General features: G+C 38.4%; 2 protein-coding genes across 3 annotated transcripts in view; one reads left to right on the top strand and one right to left on the bottom strand.

Annotated features, from left to right (window-relative positions):
• The first annotated feature begins 11 nt into the window (after positions 1–11).
• AIMP2 (aminoacyl tRNA synthetase complex interacting multifunctional protein 2) lies at positions 12–3474 on the top strand. Of its 2 annotated transcripts, none has more exons than XM_030229639.2 (4): positions 12–81; positions 1707–1913; positions 2223–2454; positions 2952–3474. In XM_030229639.2, exons 1-4 carry the CDS (start codon positions 64–66, stop codon positions 3335–3337), a joined length of 843 nt encoding a protein of 280 aa, XP_030085499.1. In that variant the 5' UTR covers positions 12–63; the 3' UTR covers positions 3338–3474. The 2 variants fall into 2 exon arrangements, with proteins under 2 accessions (XP_030085499.1, XP_009090104.1); XM_009091856.4 differs by having other exon boundaries at positions 12–186.
• A 187-nt stretch (positions 3475–3661) lies between these two features.
• EIF2AK1 (eukaryotic translation initiation factor 2 alpha kinase 1) overlaps positions 3662–15298 on the bottom strand; it is a 13316-nt gene continuing 1679 nt past the window's right edge. The window contains 13 exon segments of the mRNA XM_050980324.1: positions 3662–3866; positions 4329–4562; positions 4907–4986; positions 5101–5221; positions 6916–7022; positions 8476–8587; positions 9648–10035; positions 10325–10378; positions 11988–12085; positions 12449–12529; positions 13217–13316; positions 13780–13811; positions 14432–14568. Of these exon segments, the coding sequence (XP_050836281.1) occupies positions 3744–3866; positions 4329–4562; positions 4907–4986; positions 5101–5221; positions 6916–7022; positions 8476–8587; positions 9648–10035; positions 10325–10378; positions 11988–12085; positions 12449–12529; positions 13217–13316; positions 13780–13811; positions 14432–14568 (1667 nt within the window). The 3' untranslated portion in view covers positions 3662–3743.

Here is a 15298-nt window from a genome sequence, read left to right as displayed (position 1 = left end):
ATGGGCGCGAGGACAGGCGGGCCGGCGGCGGCGGAGCGAGCGCGCGGCGGGCCGGGAGTCGCCATGCCCGCGATGTACAAGGTGCGGCCGCTGCACAGCGCGGGGGTGCTGGCGGAGCACCTGCCCAGCTGCATGTACCCCCTGCCCAACCTGCACCGCGCTCCCGGCACCGCCGCGCTGCCGCAGGTAGGAGCGAGGAGTGGGCGGAAGGACTTGCTTGGGCTGCGGCCCGCGGTGCTCCCCCTGGTGAGGCTGGGCCGGCATTCCCTCCGGTGAGAGCTCCAGCTCCGGTTAGGGACCGGGAGGAGGCTCCGTTGCCGGAGAGCTCACAGGGCTCAGTCCCACCGCCTCAGCCCATAGGAGGGGGCCTGGCTCCGTCTCGCCGTAAGCGGCGCGTCCGAGGGTTAAATAAAATCAACATTTTCAGGAATTTCACTGTAATGTTTTTAAAGCCTTCCGTAGTTCTCATTTTGACTTTTCTGGGCTTTCGCGTGTGTCCCTGTCGCGGTTATGTTTGAATGGCCGTGCTGAGCTCCCTGCCAGCCCCGGGAGAGTGCCCAGCAGGCCTCGCTCCGTTCTGCTGCATCATCGCTCTGCTGGCTCAGCTCGTGTTTCAGCCAGCTACACGCCCTCTATTTCTAGTCTCAGTTTCTTTTGCCTTAAATAAGACAAAAATGCCAAATACTGTGCCACATAGGTCTAGTTGAGCAGCCTCTCTCCAGTGCCAGGAGTGCATGGCATTCTCACAGGCTGCTTGTGGCCAATTTTAGCTTGATGCAGTCCTGGATTTGCTGTGGCCTCACGCAGGTTGATGGTGGAGACACTGAGTGACTTTGGGGCAGAACTTTACAGGAATGGTAATGAAATACCTTCCCATTGCAAAGTATGGAATTGTGTACATCTAAATAATGGCCATTTAAGAGGTCTTCCCTGGTCTTGTCTTTGAGGATGTTAAGTGGATATAAAGATTTTACTTGGACACTTTGTTTATCTCTTCATCCATGATAGTTTGGGTTTGTTTAATCGTTACTCAGGATGCTTAGAAATAGGCTATTGGAAAATTTTTCTATAACATTATTTTAAACTTGCAGACTTAAAACCTGCCACAGGAATATATTTTTCATCTTCTTTTAAAAGAGTTTGTAAGATGAGTTGCTTGTGAAGTAATAAAGATAAAAAGCTGCATTGGTATTAACATGTAATAAAGCCCGTGGTCTTTTTTTTTTTCCACTGTAATTTATATTCTCTGAAACAAAGACTGAATCCACACACTATACCATCCATCTAAACTTGGAGAGCTTTTTACTTTTATTAACTACGTGATTTGTCAAAAAGTTTCTGTGTTTGGCCACTGTACCACAGACTTACCAGCTTTGCTCTTCTGGGCTGAACTTTGATTTTTCAATCATCATTCAGCACTTCACTGCCAAGTCTTTGTCTGAGTTTGACTGTTACAGAGTTTGCTGTAACTAATGGTTTAGAAGAATCTATTAAGCAGGAAGATTTCAGGAATTTATTAAATATGCCTTTTCATCACACTCATACAGGCAAGAGACTACTGATAGACATAAGCCCATGATATCTGCAATGGTCTAGCTATTTGAAGGTGTTTAGTCTTTTAAAACTTAACCTTAAGTGAGTTGTGGACTATTTTGACACTGAGCTGAGTGAATGTTTACATGGCCTTGTTTTTTCCTCTCCTGTAGGAAGAGGTTGACCCATCACTTCAAGCACTTGAATCCCGCCAGGAGGAGATTCTGAAGCGCTTGTACGAACTGAAGAGTGCTGTGGATGGACTCTCCAAGATGATACAAACCCCAGATGCTGACTTTGATGTAACAAATATCATTCAAACTGATGAAATTTCTCCTTTGACAACAAATGGAGCAGATTTAGATCTGATGCTTGGAAAGGTGAGTTTAGTTGAGCAGCTACATTGGTAGGTACTTTCTCAACATTCCATTTTAGGGCTGGAAGGAGGCATTAAAACCTGGGACACTCAGAACTCAATACACAACCTACAATTACCATTTAATTACATGTCAAGGAAGGAAGATGTTTAAAGGTTTACACAAGTTTTAAATGTCCATTTACTTGACTATCATTAGAATTTCAGATACACACATACATGACTATGTATATTTTGGTGTCAAATGAAAGCAATAGTGATGAGTATGATCTGGAATGTGTCTTACCTGCTGAATGTTTTACTTTCCATTCAGGATTATGGTGCCCTGAAAGATGTTGTCATCAATGCAAATCCTTCTCTACCTCCGCTGTCACTGTTAGTGATACACAGTCTGCTTTGTGAGCGCTACAAAATATTATCAGCTGTTCACACACATTCATCAGTGAAAAGTGTGCCAGAAAACCTCTTGAAATGCTTTGGAGAGCAGACTAAGAAGCAGCCACGTCATGAGTATCAGTTGGGCTTTACTCTAATTTGGAAAGATGGTAAGAAGGAAATTTGTAGATCAATATTTTACAATAGATGAGAAAATGAAACTTGTGCTATAAACCCTTGCACAGAGATGCCTCATTGTCCCTGTGCTGGCATATGGTGGTTATGAAGAAGCAGGAAACATTTTTGTTCTTTTTTCATAGCTGTGAACCATGCTGGGCCAGAAGAAGATTCTTGTTCATAGTTACTGCTGTTAATGTACTCGTGGCACTGCCAGGGTTGTTTGTACCCTCAGGTTTTGGTTGTTTTTGGTTTTTTTTTTAATGTTTTTTAGTTTCTACAAATAAGGTAACTGGAAGAGAAATTATGGAGGAGATTTGGCTGAATTTTTCACAAAGTGATCTCTTTATCCCACAAGACTGAAAACTGTTCATCAGGCTAATGATATTAACAGTGGTGCTGCATCACAAATGTTCATAGTGGAATTACCATTCTAGTTAATTTCTTTACTATGTTGGATTCATTTTTTTTTCCCTTCTGTTAATTTCAGTTCCCAAACCCCAGATGAAGTTTAGCATTCAAACCATGTGCCCCATAGAAGGAGAGGGGAACATCGCTCGATTTCTCTTTTCCCTGTTTGGGCAGAAGTACAATGCAGTTACCTCAACTCTGATCGACAGCTGGGTGGACACAGCCATCTTCCAGCTGAAAGAAGGCAGCAGCAAGGAGAGAGGAGCAGTGCTGCGCTCCATGAACGCTGCCCTGGGCAAGAGCTCGTGGCTGGTGGGCAATGAACTGACGCTGGCTGATGTGGTGGCGTGGAGCGCGCTGCAGCAAACGGGCGCTGCCAACAGCGCCCCGGCCAACGTGCAGAAGTGGATGAAGTCCTGTGAGAATCTGGCACCTTTCAGCTCTGTGATGAAGCTACTCAAGTGAGCCCCTACCCTTCACAGTGATGTTGTTTTAATCTCACTCCACCTCATGCCTGCTGTAATGTTTTGAGTCCTTTCTGAGATGTATTTTAGGTATTACAGTTGGACAGAATCCTAAAATAATAAAAGCATTACAGCTGCCTTTTGGGTGTGACCTTCCTTTTTTCTAACTCTTGTGTAACACATTTGTTCAATGGCTACGGTATGTAAATTAATCCTACATAAATACAGGCTTTGCTCTTAGTTTTTCCACTGCACCATGATTCTTTTCTCAGGAACCTTTGGTCAAAGCAAAAGGATAAATACCTTTTAAGAACAGACAGCCAAATGAAAATGCATTGAAGTATTTTATGTAAAAAAGAAACATTTTATATAACTTAACACATGATCAAGGATAGTTCTTCCTGTACTTAAACAGGAGAGCCTTGTCTTGTTTGTTCATCTTGCTCTTCAGAAAGCTGTCTTATTGTCTCCCTCAGCTTCTCTATTTCTTCTTCTTGCTGTCTCACCTTCTGTTGGAGGTTAGAAATAACCTGAAAGTGAGAGTCAGTTTACTTCATTTATAGCTAAACAAGGATATAAAGCCACTTGAATTGTGCTTGCAATCCACTACAGGCACAGTGCAGCAGCACTCTACTATTCTACATTCAAGCGACTATAACTTAAATCCACAAAGCAGTGGGGCATGGAAAGGAAAAATGATTAGAAGAATCTGCAGCTGTGATGAAAAGCTTTGAAAGCTTTTCTGGCCTATAAAAATGCCTCTCAACTGTACAGTCTTCAGAAAGTTGCCTAAAGTTAATGACCAGCTATCTCATTGCAAAGACACCAGAAATAATACAGTGGCCTAAATACTGTAATCAGTGAAAGAGTCTTAAGAGGAACATGTGATTATGTTCAAAGCCAGACATATGTCATGCAGGCAGGGATACAAAGGACATTTTCTTTTTGTGTTCCTTTAGGCTGGAAGGGTTGGGGTAACTGGCACAAGTTACCTGGTCTGTGGTGTGGAAGAGCTCACTGTCCCGAAGCTGAGCCGCTGTCGGGCGCTCCGTAGCTCTTGGGCTGGTGAGGAGTTTCACATACTTGGCCTGAGTAGGCCATTTCTTGGAGAAAGTGTGAGGAATCTGGCCAGTCCTTAAATGTGTAAGGACTTCTGTTCTTTCCATTTCTGTTCCAAATGGTTGGAAGAGTTCTAGCAGGACAACACCCATGCTGTACATGTCTGACTGTTAATGAGGTGAAGAGAAAGTTCTGGGGTAACTTCTGTTTTAACTTAGTGGGCTTCTTTTTCTTATAAAATCATTATATGAAAAAGCTTCACAACAGTGAAGTTTCATGATTATATGAAGAGTATCATGACACTTCTAAACACAAATTCAAATCTATATAAGTTCTCAACATAGTAAAAAATTTTTTGCTTTAACAGCAAACGAGAAGGCAAAGTTGAAATTCATGTTTCAACAAGAACACAGAGTGATGGAGGAATATTTATGTATTTTCCTATTGAAAGGCTTGATTTATTATCTGTTGTGTTAATAGAGAAAAGAAGAAACAAAACAAAGTTCTGTACCTTGAAATCGTAGTGAGATCCCTGCAGTTGTTCAGGTGAGGCATAGAGGCAGGTCCCCACTCCTGAAGTATGTGTCAGTCCTTTGAAAGGCAACTGAGACTTAGCAAGTGTTGTTACCCTTGCAAGTAAGAGTTTAATGATTTTAATACCATAGAAAGTTAAGCACTGAAAGCCATGACACTTTCTTCTCTTACCATTTATCCGTTCTGTCTGAAACCCCTGGTCTGCATCATCCCAAAGAAGGTCTTTGCAGGCTAATCCAAAGTCACCTATTTTTACCTGATGATCTGGTCCATGTAGAAAGATATTTCTAGGCTGCAAATGAAGACAGAATACAATTTAGAAATATGTCTATATAAAGAATTACAGAATTTCAGCTGTTTCAAAGTCTAGAAAATCCAGTGATTCACAGGTATAAGATGATTATTCAACATTTTTTAGTAGTGGGAGAGAAAAAATAGTCATTGCTGATACCAAATTATGTGTTAGCAACACCATTTGGGCCAAAAGACCACATACCTAGAACAAGGATGTAAAAAAAAGGAAAAAAAGCAAAAAAGAAAAAAAAGATTTAGTGAAAACATTAAGTACTTTTTTTCCCCCAACAGAAACTGGGAACTTTGTAGAACAGTAAACAGGAACAGGCAAGAGTGGACAGTAAATTTGACCAACTGATGTAGCAGGAAGGATGACTAAATATCATTGGGCTAGACATAATACAAACCAAAATACACTTTTCTGTATGATAAACAGCTGCAATATGCCTCTTGGATCTGGGAAGCTGCTATGAAAAAAAAAAGCCAGATTATGACAGACTTGAGAGCTCTGACTCAGAAAACTGAAACAGTTTTTATCCATATATTTTGGTTTTAAGACCACTAAGGAGGAGAAATGCAAGCATTATGTATATCTAGAAAAATTCCCCAACTTGCTCAGGTGGCACAAAGGAAATAGTTGGTCTTTTATGAGTGTATAAACGAGATGTGAACAGTTTAACAAGAGATGGGCAATCTCCATTCTTTTCCTTTATTCAGTGCAGATCAAACTTAAAAGATGCAGCACTGTTGAACAAGTTGCTAGGCTTCTCATATCCACTGAAGTAAAAACATATCCAGGACACCCACCCACTGGACTTCTGTTCTCAGAAATTCACACACTGAAAGAATTTCTTAGAATATTATCCCAGAAATTACAGTCTCTGCTAGGTTTCTGCAAAATCACCTTTAGAAGAATATATGGTGAAACCCATAAGAACTGGCTCAAAACCAGGTCTGCACTAAGTATATGGAATTCTGGAATTCTTTATATAACTACCAGACTTTGGACAATAAGGCCATGATAGTGCTAAATGGGGAGGTGAACTGAAAAACGATTCACCCTGGAACAGTTGACAGAAAAATGAAAATTAATCCAGAGTGAAGACTGAGTAATTTCAAGTAGTTGCAAGCTTACACATGTGAAGTTTTAATAATCATGATTTCTTCATACAGCTGCTGTATCAGATGCAGAAAACCTGAGTAGAAGCAAAGTAGGAAAACACACATTCACTTCCTTGCTATTCAGGTCTATTAGTAAGCAAGCAACTAGAACAGATTTTCAAAGGCTAACTGTATGCAGTTAGCAAACTGAAGTGTAGTCAAGGGGCTTTGTTAATTTTTGTAATGACCTAAAATATATATTTTTTTAAGGTAATTAAATTCCTACTCTGGTTAAAGAAAGACAGACAAAAGAAAAGCAATCTGACCATGCCTGTTTTTGACAGGAAAATGGCTTCAAAGGAGAAAACACCTCCAGAGTCTAAAATCCACTTGTCAGTGTAACAGTACTATGCTTATAGTAAAGAAAGCATGGCACTGCTATAGAGGAGATAATGTATTTTCTCATATGTAACAACTAAATCCTTAAGAGCCCAGGTCATCTCTAATGCAACTATGAAGCTGCTTTCATGCTCCCATAATGTAAATTGTCTTTGTTTTCTTCAACCTCAAGTAATAATCTGATGAACTTACTTTAATGTCTCGATGCATCACTCCCATGCTGTGGATATAGCAAACTCCTTCCACTACCTCCTGGAAAATCTTCATTGTCCAGCGAACATCCACGAGATGGTATGGACCTTAAAACAAATTATTTCACCTAGTTTTACTGAGTTATGCAACATTATGCTGGTATTCTGGTTGAATTATGTTTATTTATGCTGTGGAATAAATTTTTAACAGAATGGGCGTATTTTAAATATGGATTTTGCCATGCTTCTCTCAAGATATTATTTCTGAATCAGCCAAATGTCACTAACATCAAAATTCCAAAAAGGAAAGTTCAGGGAACATGAACATATATCCTTCTGAAAAGATTCTTCCAAACCCCACCAGACAGTTATTTGATTATGAATTTAACAAACTCTTTACTTTCATGTTAGTCCTGACCTAGCATGAAAAATACAGTTCCAGATAAAATCATAATCATTTACGTAGTGACGTGCTGTCTGTATTGCTTTGCACTCTTCTTGTTTTATTCCTAATCCTTCTGCTGCTGTGCTACCCTCTGCAATTCCTCCACTCTCCTCTGGCTGTAGCTGTTCTAAATAAACTTAGCACCTCCTTGTTTTGACCATTTTCCACATTACTGTTTTATTAAACTACATTGTCTCCCTGCTCTAATGAGTCATATTTAACATGTCTTTTGAACACTCACCATTTACTCACATTTGGATTTCTATCTCTTCATGTCTAACCTATGATAATATTCACCTTTCCCACGAAAAGGTGTGAAAACAGCATTTTGCAAGCTCAAATGCCATCATAATTCTGTCATTTCCTGACCAGGAACATAATCATTTAGCTCATGAAAGCTAAAATATTATGATTACAGGAGAGATTAGTGGAAGTCAGCTGACAGTTTGCTGGTAAACCTGTCTCTATGAATGAAAACAACAGAATTACCTTAATAGTGATTAAAACCAAGATAAAACATCAATCACACATTTTGTTTTACAACATGATGTGGATAGGCTGCTTTTATACAACCACCCCGGAGAATGGAACAAGTCTCTACTGCTTTAAGTGCATTGGATTTGTTCTTCCAAATGTCAACAGTTACTGATGACTGCCTGGTAGGAGGGCATGAGAACCCCCTGGTCACTCAGGAACAGTCAATGTTACATTCTTTACCCTATTACAAATTAACCTGCCTGGATCAAATGATATAATTGTATTTTCTGCAGCAGATAAATTAGCCTTTAACCAGCTTGCTGAGAGCATCAGATTCTGTCAATAAAAAACTCTGTTCCAAATAAGGAGTATTGCCCAGACACTGATCTCCCCTGGTAACAACTATGCCTCAGGCATTCAGTCATTCTTTTTTGAAGAGCTGTCTAAAACTCAGGCATTTCAATTCTTTTACCAACATCTATCATGAATAAATTTAAGCTGCTATTTGATTAAGTGAATAAAGAATTTAATAAAGATCTGTATTATAAACTGCTGAAGTAAAATAAAATTAGATAACTGCACTTCAAATTACAAACAAATTATTTGCTTTACAATGAATAAGACAGTGATGAATCTTACTAGAAGTGTCCTCTGATCTCTTGTGACATCTTTTATTACGGTCAGCAATCCAGTCCCACAAGGATAATTCACACAACTGCATTTGTATATGAAGCATCAAGTGATATTCCACCTAACAGGAAAATAATTGTACATAATTTTGTCATTGTAACATGAACAGTATTTCCTCAGTTATTTTCTTTAAAGCAATAAACCCAAAATTGAATTAACAAAAACAGGTACAAAAAGGACATCAAGTATAGTATTAGTAATCTACTGCACTCAAGAAGCAGATGCAACAATGCTATCTAGTTTTGGAGAGTTTTTTGCTTGCTTCTCAAATTTTAACAATTGTTATATAATAAATGCTAACAGAACTGCCAGATGTCTCTTTGATATTCAAATTAGAGATTGAAACTTTCTAGAAATACTAAACAAAGGTTTATTCCAGCTTAATCAATATAAAAGCAGAAAAAATATCAACTTCTTGATACAGAACTTTTTAGGTTGGAAAAGGCCTTTGAGTCCAACTGTTTGATTTATTACCATAAATATGGAGCTCAGTTTCTGGTAATGAACCAGTTCATCTGACAACCTGGACAACTCAAGCAGACACCTTTAAAACTGGGTTTCTTGCAAGAGGGAACTCCAAATGATAGCAAAAGCCTGAAGCATTCCAGAGCTGGCTGTGTTATACAAAACATATCAGTGGTATGGTGTAAATGGCAACAAAGTTTTAGAAACACAAGTGATTCCCTGCTCAAATCTGCTTTTATCTCCTTCCAATGTACTCCTACACTGCAGGGGCACCACATGACATACCAAAACACTTTCATCATTAATAGCTGCTTTACCTTTCATTAGTGAAAGCTAAAGATTTTTAATTTTGATGAGGCTGTTTAATGCAGCAGTAGCACTTCTTATTCGTGCAGGTACTTTGAAAGGACTCAAGAGGCCTAACACATGGAAAGTTCCTCACAGATGTTGAGCTTTGCCAGCTCCTCTGGTCAGCTTCCTTGTGATGATGTTACTCACATAAGAAAATTTGTCTGAACTCTTGGTTCTAGTTGCAGTAATTCCATTCTTCTAAATTTATTGTTATAAATCATTCATTTTCACTGTCTACTGAACTATTTTAAAAACATCACAAAATCAGACGGCAGGTAAGGATACTTAAAGAGAACTGTATTTACCTCAAACTCCCCACAGAGTGCCACCTCATTTTTGGAGCATCCTTCAGAGCAGGACTTGCTGTCAGAGCAGGACTCGCTTTCAGTGCTAGCACCTTGATCCAGACTGGAATGAGGTCCCCGTGTTGAATGATTGTCCACATCAGTTGATAAACTGTTATCATTATTTACAAAGCCTCCTTGTAGTTCTATGGATAATTCACCTTTACTTGGTTTCACACTCTCTTTGCTATTGCTGTTTGTAAAGTCATTCCTTACATCCATATTCTGCACTGATTCTCTATGCACATTTTTAAGACTGGTACTGTCACAGGACTTCTTTTCTTGTGAGGTAAGGTCAGCAAAGATAATTGAGCTACCACTTTCCACACTCTGGATGTGACACTGATCACTGAAAATAACAAAGGCAGAGAAATCCAATTAAGTACACAGTTTCATACCATCTATTTGTGATAAATCATACTGAATTTTTCTCCTCAATTGCAAACAGCATTCCCAAGTAAGAGTTCAGCTGCTTCCTCACATAAAACTCCAGGATTACATAACTGTCAGTGCAGGCTCCAGCTGATTTAATACTTTCTACCAGCAGGTATTTGGACAGCTGCCCCAGACAGCAATGTCTCAGATACACAACTGAAGGTAAAGTCGAATATGCTAGCACTGAGATTGGTAATACTCACTTGCTGTTCTTTTGCTCCAGAACTAGTGGCTGCAACTCCATTATTGTTTTCCCTGTTAGATGCAAAGATAAATATGGTATTTCATAAAACAAAGAATGTATCCACATATTTACTAAAAATTACCATTTAACCTAGAGCACCTCACTTAATTTAACTTTGTTACCTGTAGATAGCTCTAGATTACCTCTATTTCTGCTGCTGCAAAAGGGGCTTGTTAAATCTACTAAGAAGCAACCCTAATTTCTTTAAATAAAAAAAAAATATATGCTGTACAGAGACAATAAAAGGGCTGTACTGGGCTTTTATTGATACCAACTTAGACTTCAACTTTCAGAAGTCAGCCTGCTCAAAGTAAGGGTTTCCAATGCACAGAATAACACACAGTTAAAGAAGCAGCTCCACAAGGCATCACCCTTCACATCACACTGCTGCTGTGTTGAAGACTTGATATCTTGGAAATAATTGTCATTATAATTGCTTTTTTATATGAAAAAGCTGTCTCAGCACACAGAAGCAAATATAAAACATCAATCTTGTAAGAAAAGGGGAAACCATCAAGTACCACAGAAGCTACCTATAGATTTCATTATGCATTTCCATTACCACCATTAAATACTTATGAAGGACCCCCAGCACTAAACAATTGCTTCCCTTGATTCTCTGGATCATTGGTTAAAAAGCTTTGCCTGTTTTACTCTACTGTCAACTTCCTATGCACTTCTGCATTTTCTTTTGTGCTTATGGCTGGCTGGGCAACAAGTCAGTGACTTGGAAAGCAATAAAGTTATACAGAGCATAACCAAACCTCCCACTAAGAGAGGATCAAAAGATTTAATTGCTAAAGGCATTCCAGGAAAGGACTAGAGAGGGACCAATGGAGTAGGGTTACAAAGGGACCAAAGGACAAAGTGTGCAAAGAGCTGAGAACAAAGAACCTGAAGAGAAAAACCAAGAAGAAGGTGTAAAATTACACAAAAGTAGATAAATTCTCAACAGTTACAGACAGCAGCTGATACACAAAAAAATCTAATTGCTTTGTCAGTACAGGACTATGAAACACAATTCATCAAATTTAAAAAGTCTAACTTGGAAAGCAAAATAAAGAGTTTTTGGTGGGGGGGTTATCATTAAAAGTATGTATTTCCAGGTTCTTTCAGTTTTTTTTAGATTCTTTTCCAGATCCGAAGAGAAGCATACTGGGAGCTTATTCTAGTCTTGCTACATCTCTGAGATTTCAAAACATAGCTGGCTGGAAATCTGTGGGTTTTTTGTCCTATACATTACTTTTCCCCCAGTATCTGAGGCAGCTCATTCCTCAGCATTCATTCTTCTCCTCATCAACTCACCACTGCTGCATTAAAAGGTTTTCACTGCATTTCACTGACCTTCACACAACTTTAAATTCCTCCTCATATATTACCACAAGTAAAGCTGATATTTCCACAGTTCCAAATTAATCACTAAGTAACAGATAAATTATTTGCTAAGGAGGGATTGAATGCACAGAAGGACCTGGTGACCACCTGTAATTTCCCTTTCTCTTAGTTCTTTTAACAAGAGGGAAAAAATAGTCATTTTATCAGAGAAGTAATACTCTCTTGAAAATAGCAGTACAGAGGTTGTAAGATGCAAGCAAGAATTACACAATGAGCTGTACTTTCCTTTTGGATGTACTGTTTGAACTTGTTCCATCCAAGCAGTGTGATAGCCTACAATATTGGGATGCTGCAGCCCAGCCAGCACTTTGACTTCTCGGAGCACCTAAAAAGACCAAAAACCCCACAGTGTGACACTCCTTTATTTTGTGTGCTTAGTAAACATAAAAAGGTAACAAAAAGTAAGTTTCTTAGTGAGAAAGAACAGATGAAATTGTTACAGTAACAGAAAAAAAATGAAAGCTTTAAAACAAATTGAATTTCCTCATTGCCGAGATTACCAAATTCAAGTAATCAAACAGTTCTTTTAATGGACTTCAGTGTGTGTCATTTTTCTACTAGGTACTGACAGACTCAAACCCTTGGAAATTCAGAATGCATAAAAACTTATATTAGCTACATTAATAAACTAGAACAGAATAAGCTACAGAGGAGTTAAAACAGGGACAAAACACAGGAAGAAGAATACCTTCATGCAATCTCTTCTTGTAGCCTTCTTAATTTTAATTTTTTTAATAGCATAGAACTGACCATCTAACTTGTTTCTGACCTGAAAACAATTGCAATAGGAGAACATTAGATGTTAATGTACTTAGATTAATTACATCCTTTTGAACCCACTATTTTCTAAAATTTTATTACTACATCCCACTCCTATGGAATATCACTTGCATCAGGGAATGAAACTGGGATTAGGCCCCTGCTGTCATACAGGGATACTGATAGGTCCTGATAACTGCTCAACAGGTCCTCAATAAATGTGTGAGACTACATTTGTCATTTCCACATGGCACATATCTCATGAGGAACCTTGGGCTGGCCATACACTACAAGTACTTAACACAATTCAACATTGGCTTAGACAGTTTATGCTCATAATGAGGCTCATTTTTTAACAGCAGCCACAACTAAAGCATTGGGAATTGCAGACCAATCACTTCTGATGCTGCATAGAGTCAATATATCACAATAATTCACATGTCAAATAAGGAGTTTTCATTCACTTTAAATGGGTCAAAATACACAAAGTAAAACATCTGATATATCCTGCTTCTGACAAACAAAACTAATTGCAACTGAGCAGCTTTTGAAATAAAACACTAACTTTCTTCTAAGGTAGAGATTTGCACCTCTTCTATTCAAAAAACATTTGGCAGTACAGCTAATAAAGTAACTCCAAATTCCAACAAAAAACTAGATATAAACAGAGTAGTTTTATATGGGAGGTAAAGAATACCTTGTATACTTTGCCATATCCTCCACTTCCCAGCCTTGCAACCTCTTCAAATTCATTCAAGTATCGTGAAGTCTGTGCTTCAAAGAGAACCTCCTTTTCCCTAATCAAGAAAAGTTAGGCTGCATTAAACTAAATTACAACTTACTTGTAAGACACAGTTGTACACATGCTAAAAATATTATCCATGTTGTGAAAAGAAGAAAAAGGTACTTTAACATTACCATACTGAACCAGCCTGAGTTTCAGTAAATACTGAAAACCAGCAGACTGAAGAGCATGCATATGTGCTACAAATCCATACTCTGTTTCAACAGAAGTGTTCAGATTATTTCTCTTACATTGATGCCTGATAAATCTTGTTTTCCTAAACAGTGGCACTGACTGCAAGAGTTGTACTGAAGAACAAATTATCACCACATCATTTTGAGAATTTGGAGAAACCTTTGCCATTTTTTCTGTTTCGGAGTGAAAACATTAAATGTAGTATTAATTAAATTCAGAGTGGAGCACAGAACTTTGGGGAAAGAGTTAATTTAGTGTTTCTACATGCTTTGAATACATACCCAATTGCAAGAGACTCTCCGTTATCAAGTTCCTATGAAACAACAAAATCCAACATAAAAACATGACATATAAAAAGAATAACAGGTCTGTTGTGCCAGTGGCATGGACTGCTTCATCAAAATAGAAACTGCAACCTCCTTGGAAGAAAATGAGGTTCTGACAGCTATTCACATGCTGCAGAGAGCTTCAACAAATCAAAGTATTATTATCCCACTGGTAATCTGTAAACATCTCTCTGCTGGAGAGATTACTGCCCTTTTAGAGTTCTGCTGGCAAACAGGATAAAATGAGGCTCTAAAATGTGCTTAAAACAAAATTAACTAGCTTAGCTCAAGCAGCAAGATAAGCAAACAGTCTGACTCAGCCTGAAGTACAAGCACACAAACTACACCCTCCACTAATATAAATAGGAGAGTGTTAGCAACACCTTGCCTTTGTTTATAAACATTTTAAATTATTACTGTTTAATAAGGTACAAAATATTGATGGCTTCAAAAACTGGTTTGCACCTATAGAACCAGAGCATGCCATCCCAAAGAGCTAAGGAGTTATTTTGTATAATTATTAAAAAGACCCAATCCAATATTAAAAGAATCCCTAAACAAAAGCTCCTTACTGCAGAGGTTGCCAAAGACATGTAACAAAGCTTACCCCTTTAAGCACTTGTTGATTAGCTGCTTTCATCAGTTCAGTAATGGCTCTGTTGTGCTGCAATCTTATAGTACTAAATTCATCACAAAAGACAAAAGGGGAGAGTAACCCTGTTCTTGTGAAAGTCTGACGAAGAACTGCACAAAGGAACAGAGAAAGGTCAGAAAAATATTAAACAAAGCCATCCAATAAGACCACATAAAGTTTTTAAACAAGAAATCTTATTTGAAGGATAATGTGACTGAAAAACTGAACAAGCCCTCTAATGCTGCTCCCATACTCTTAGCAATTCAATCTAAACTAGAGCTGCTCAATGGGAATCCCTTCACAAAATACAATTATTTGCCATGCCTTCCAGGGTCACTGCATCTCCTCTGCCTCCTCACCTCAGCAAATGAGTTATACAAACATCCACCCATTCACTTACATTTTCCTTTTGGACTGATTTTGATCAGTGAAAAGAAAAATTAAAAGCAGGTTCACAATTACGAGGATGGATTTATAATCAAAAGTGGTAATGTCAAGATTTTCTAATTTCCATCCAAACCCACACACTTGTGCACATACTCATAATAGAGAATGAAGTCACTCCCTTCCACCACTTCACCTTTTCATATGGAGTAAAACTGTGGCAAACAAACCCTCAGAAATGCTGGAGATGGCTGCAGCTGTGATGTTATAAATGGCATAAATTTAATTATGAAAAGCACATTAGATTTTCTATAGTCATGTAAAGTAAGGACAAAACCCTTGGATGTGTTTTCATAAATGCACTAAGTATACGTCTAAATGAACAAAATACCCATGGTAAGTCATGTGCCAAGAAGATATTTTAAAAAAATGTGAATACCCTGAATGACATCAAGA

The sequence above is a fragment of the Serinus canaria genome, chromosome 14 (assembly GCF_022539315.1).
Source record: "Serinus canaria isolate serCan28SL12 chromosome 14, serCan2020, whole genome shotgun sequence".
Taxonomy (NCBI): Eukaryota; Metazoa; Chordata; class Aves; order Passeriformes; family Fringillidae; genus Serinus; species Serinus canaria.
The sequence above is the reverse complement of the archived record's forward strand: the minus strand, read 5'-3'. Positions and strand labels throughout refer to the sequence as shown.

Coding starts and splice junctions, on each gene's coding strand:
- AIMP2 (XM_009091856.4), top strand. CDS start 64: ATGCCCGCGATGTACAAGGTGCGGCCGCTGCACAGCGCGGGGGTGCTG. Junction 1,914..2,222: donor TAGATCTGATGCTTGGAAAG/GTGAGTTTAGTT, acceptor CTTTCCATTCAG/GATTATGGTGCCCTGAAAGA. Junction 2,455..2,951: donor TACTCTAATTTGGAAAGATG/GTAAGAAGGAAA, acceptor TGTTAATTTCAG/TTCCCAAACCCCAGATGAAG.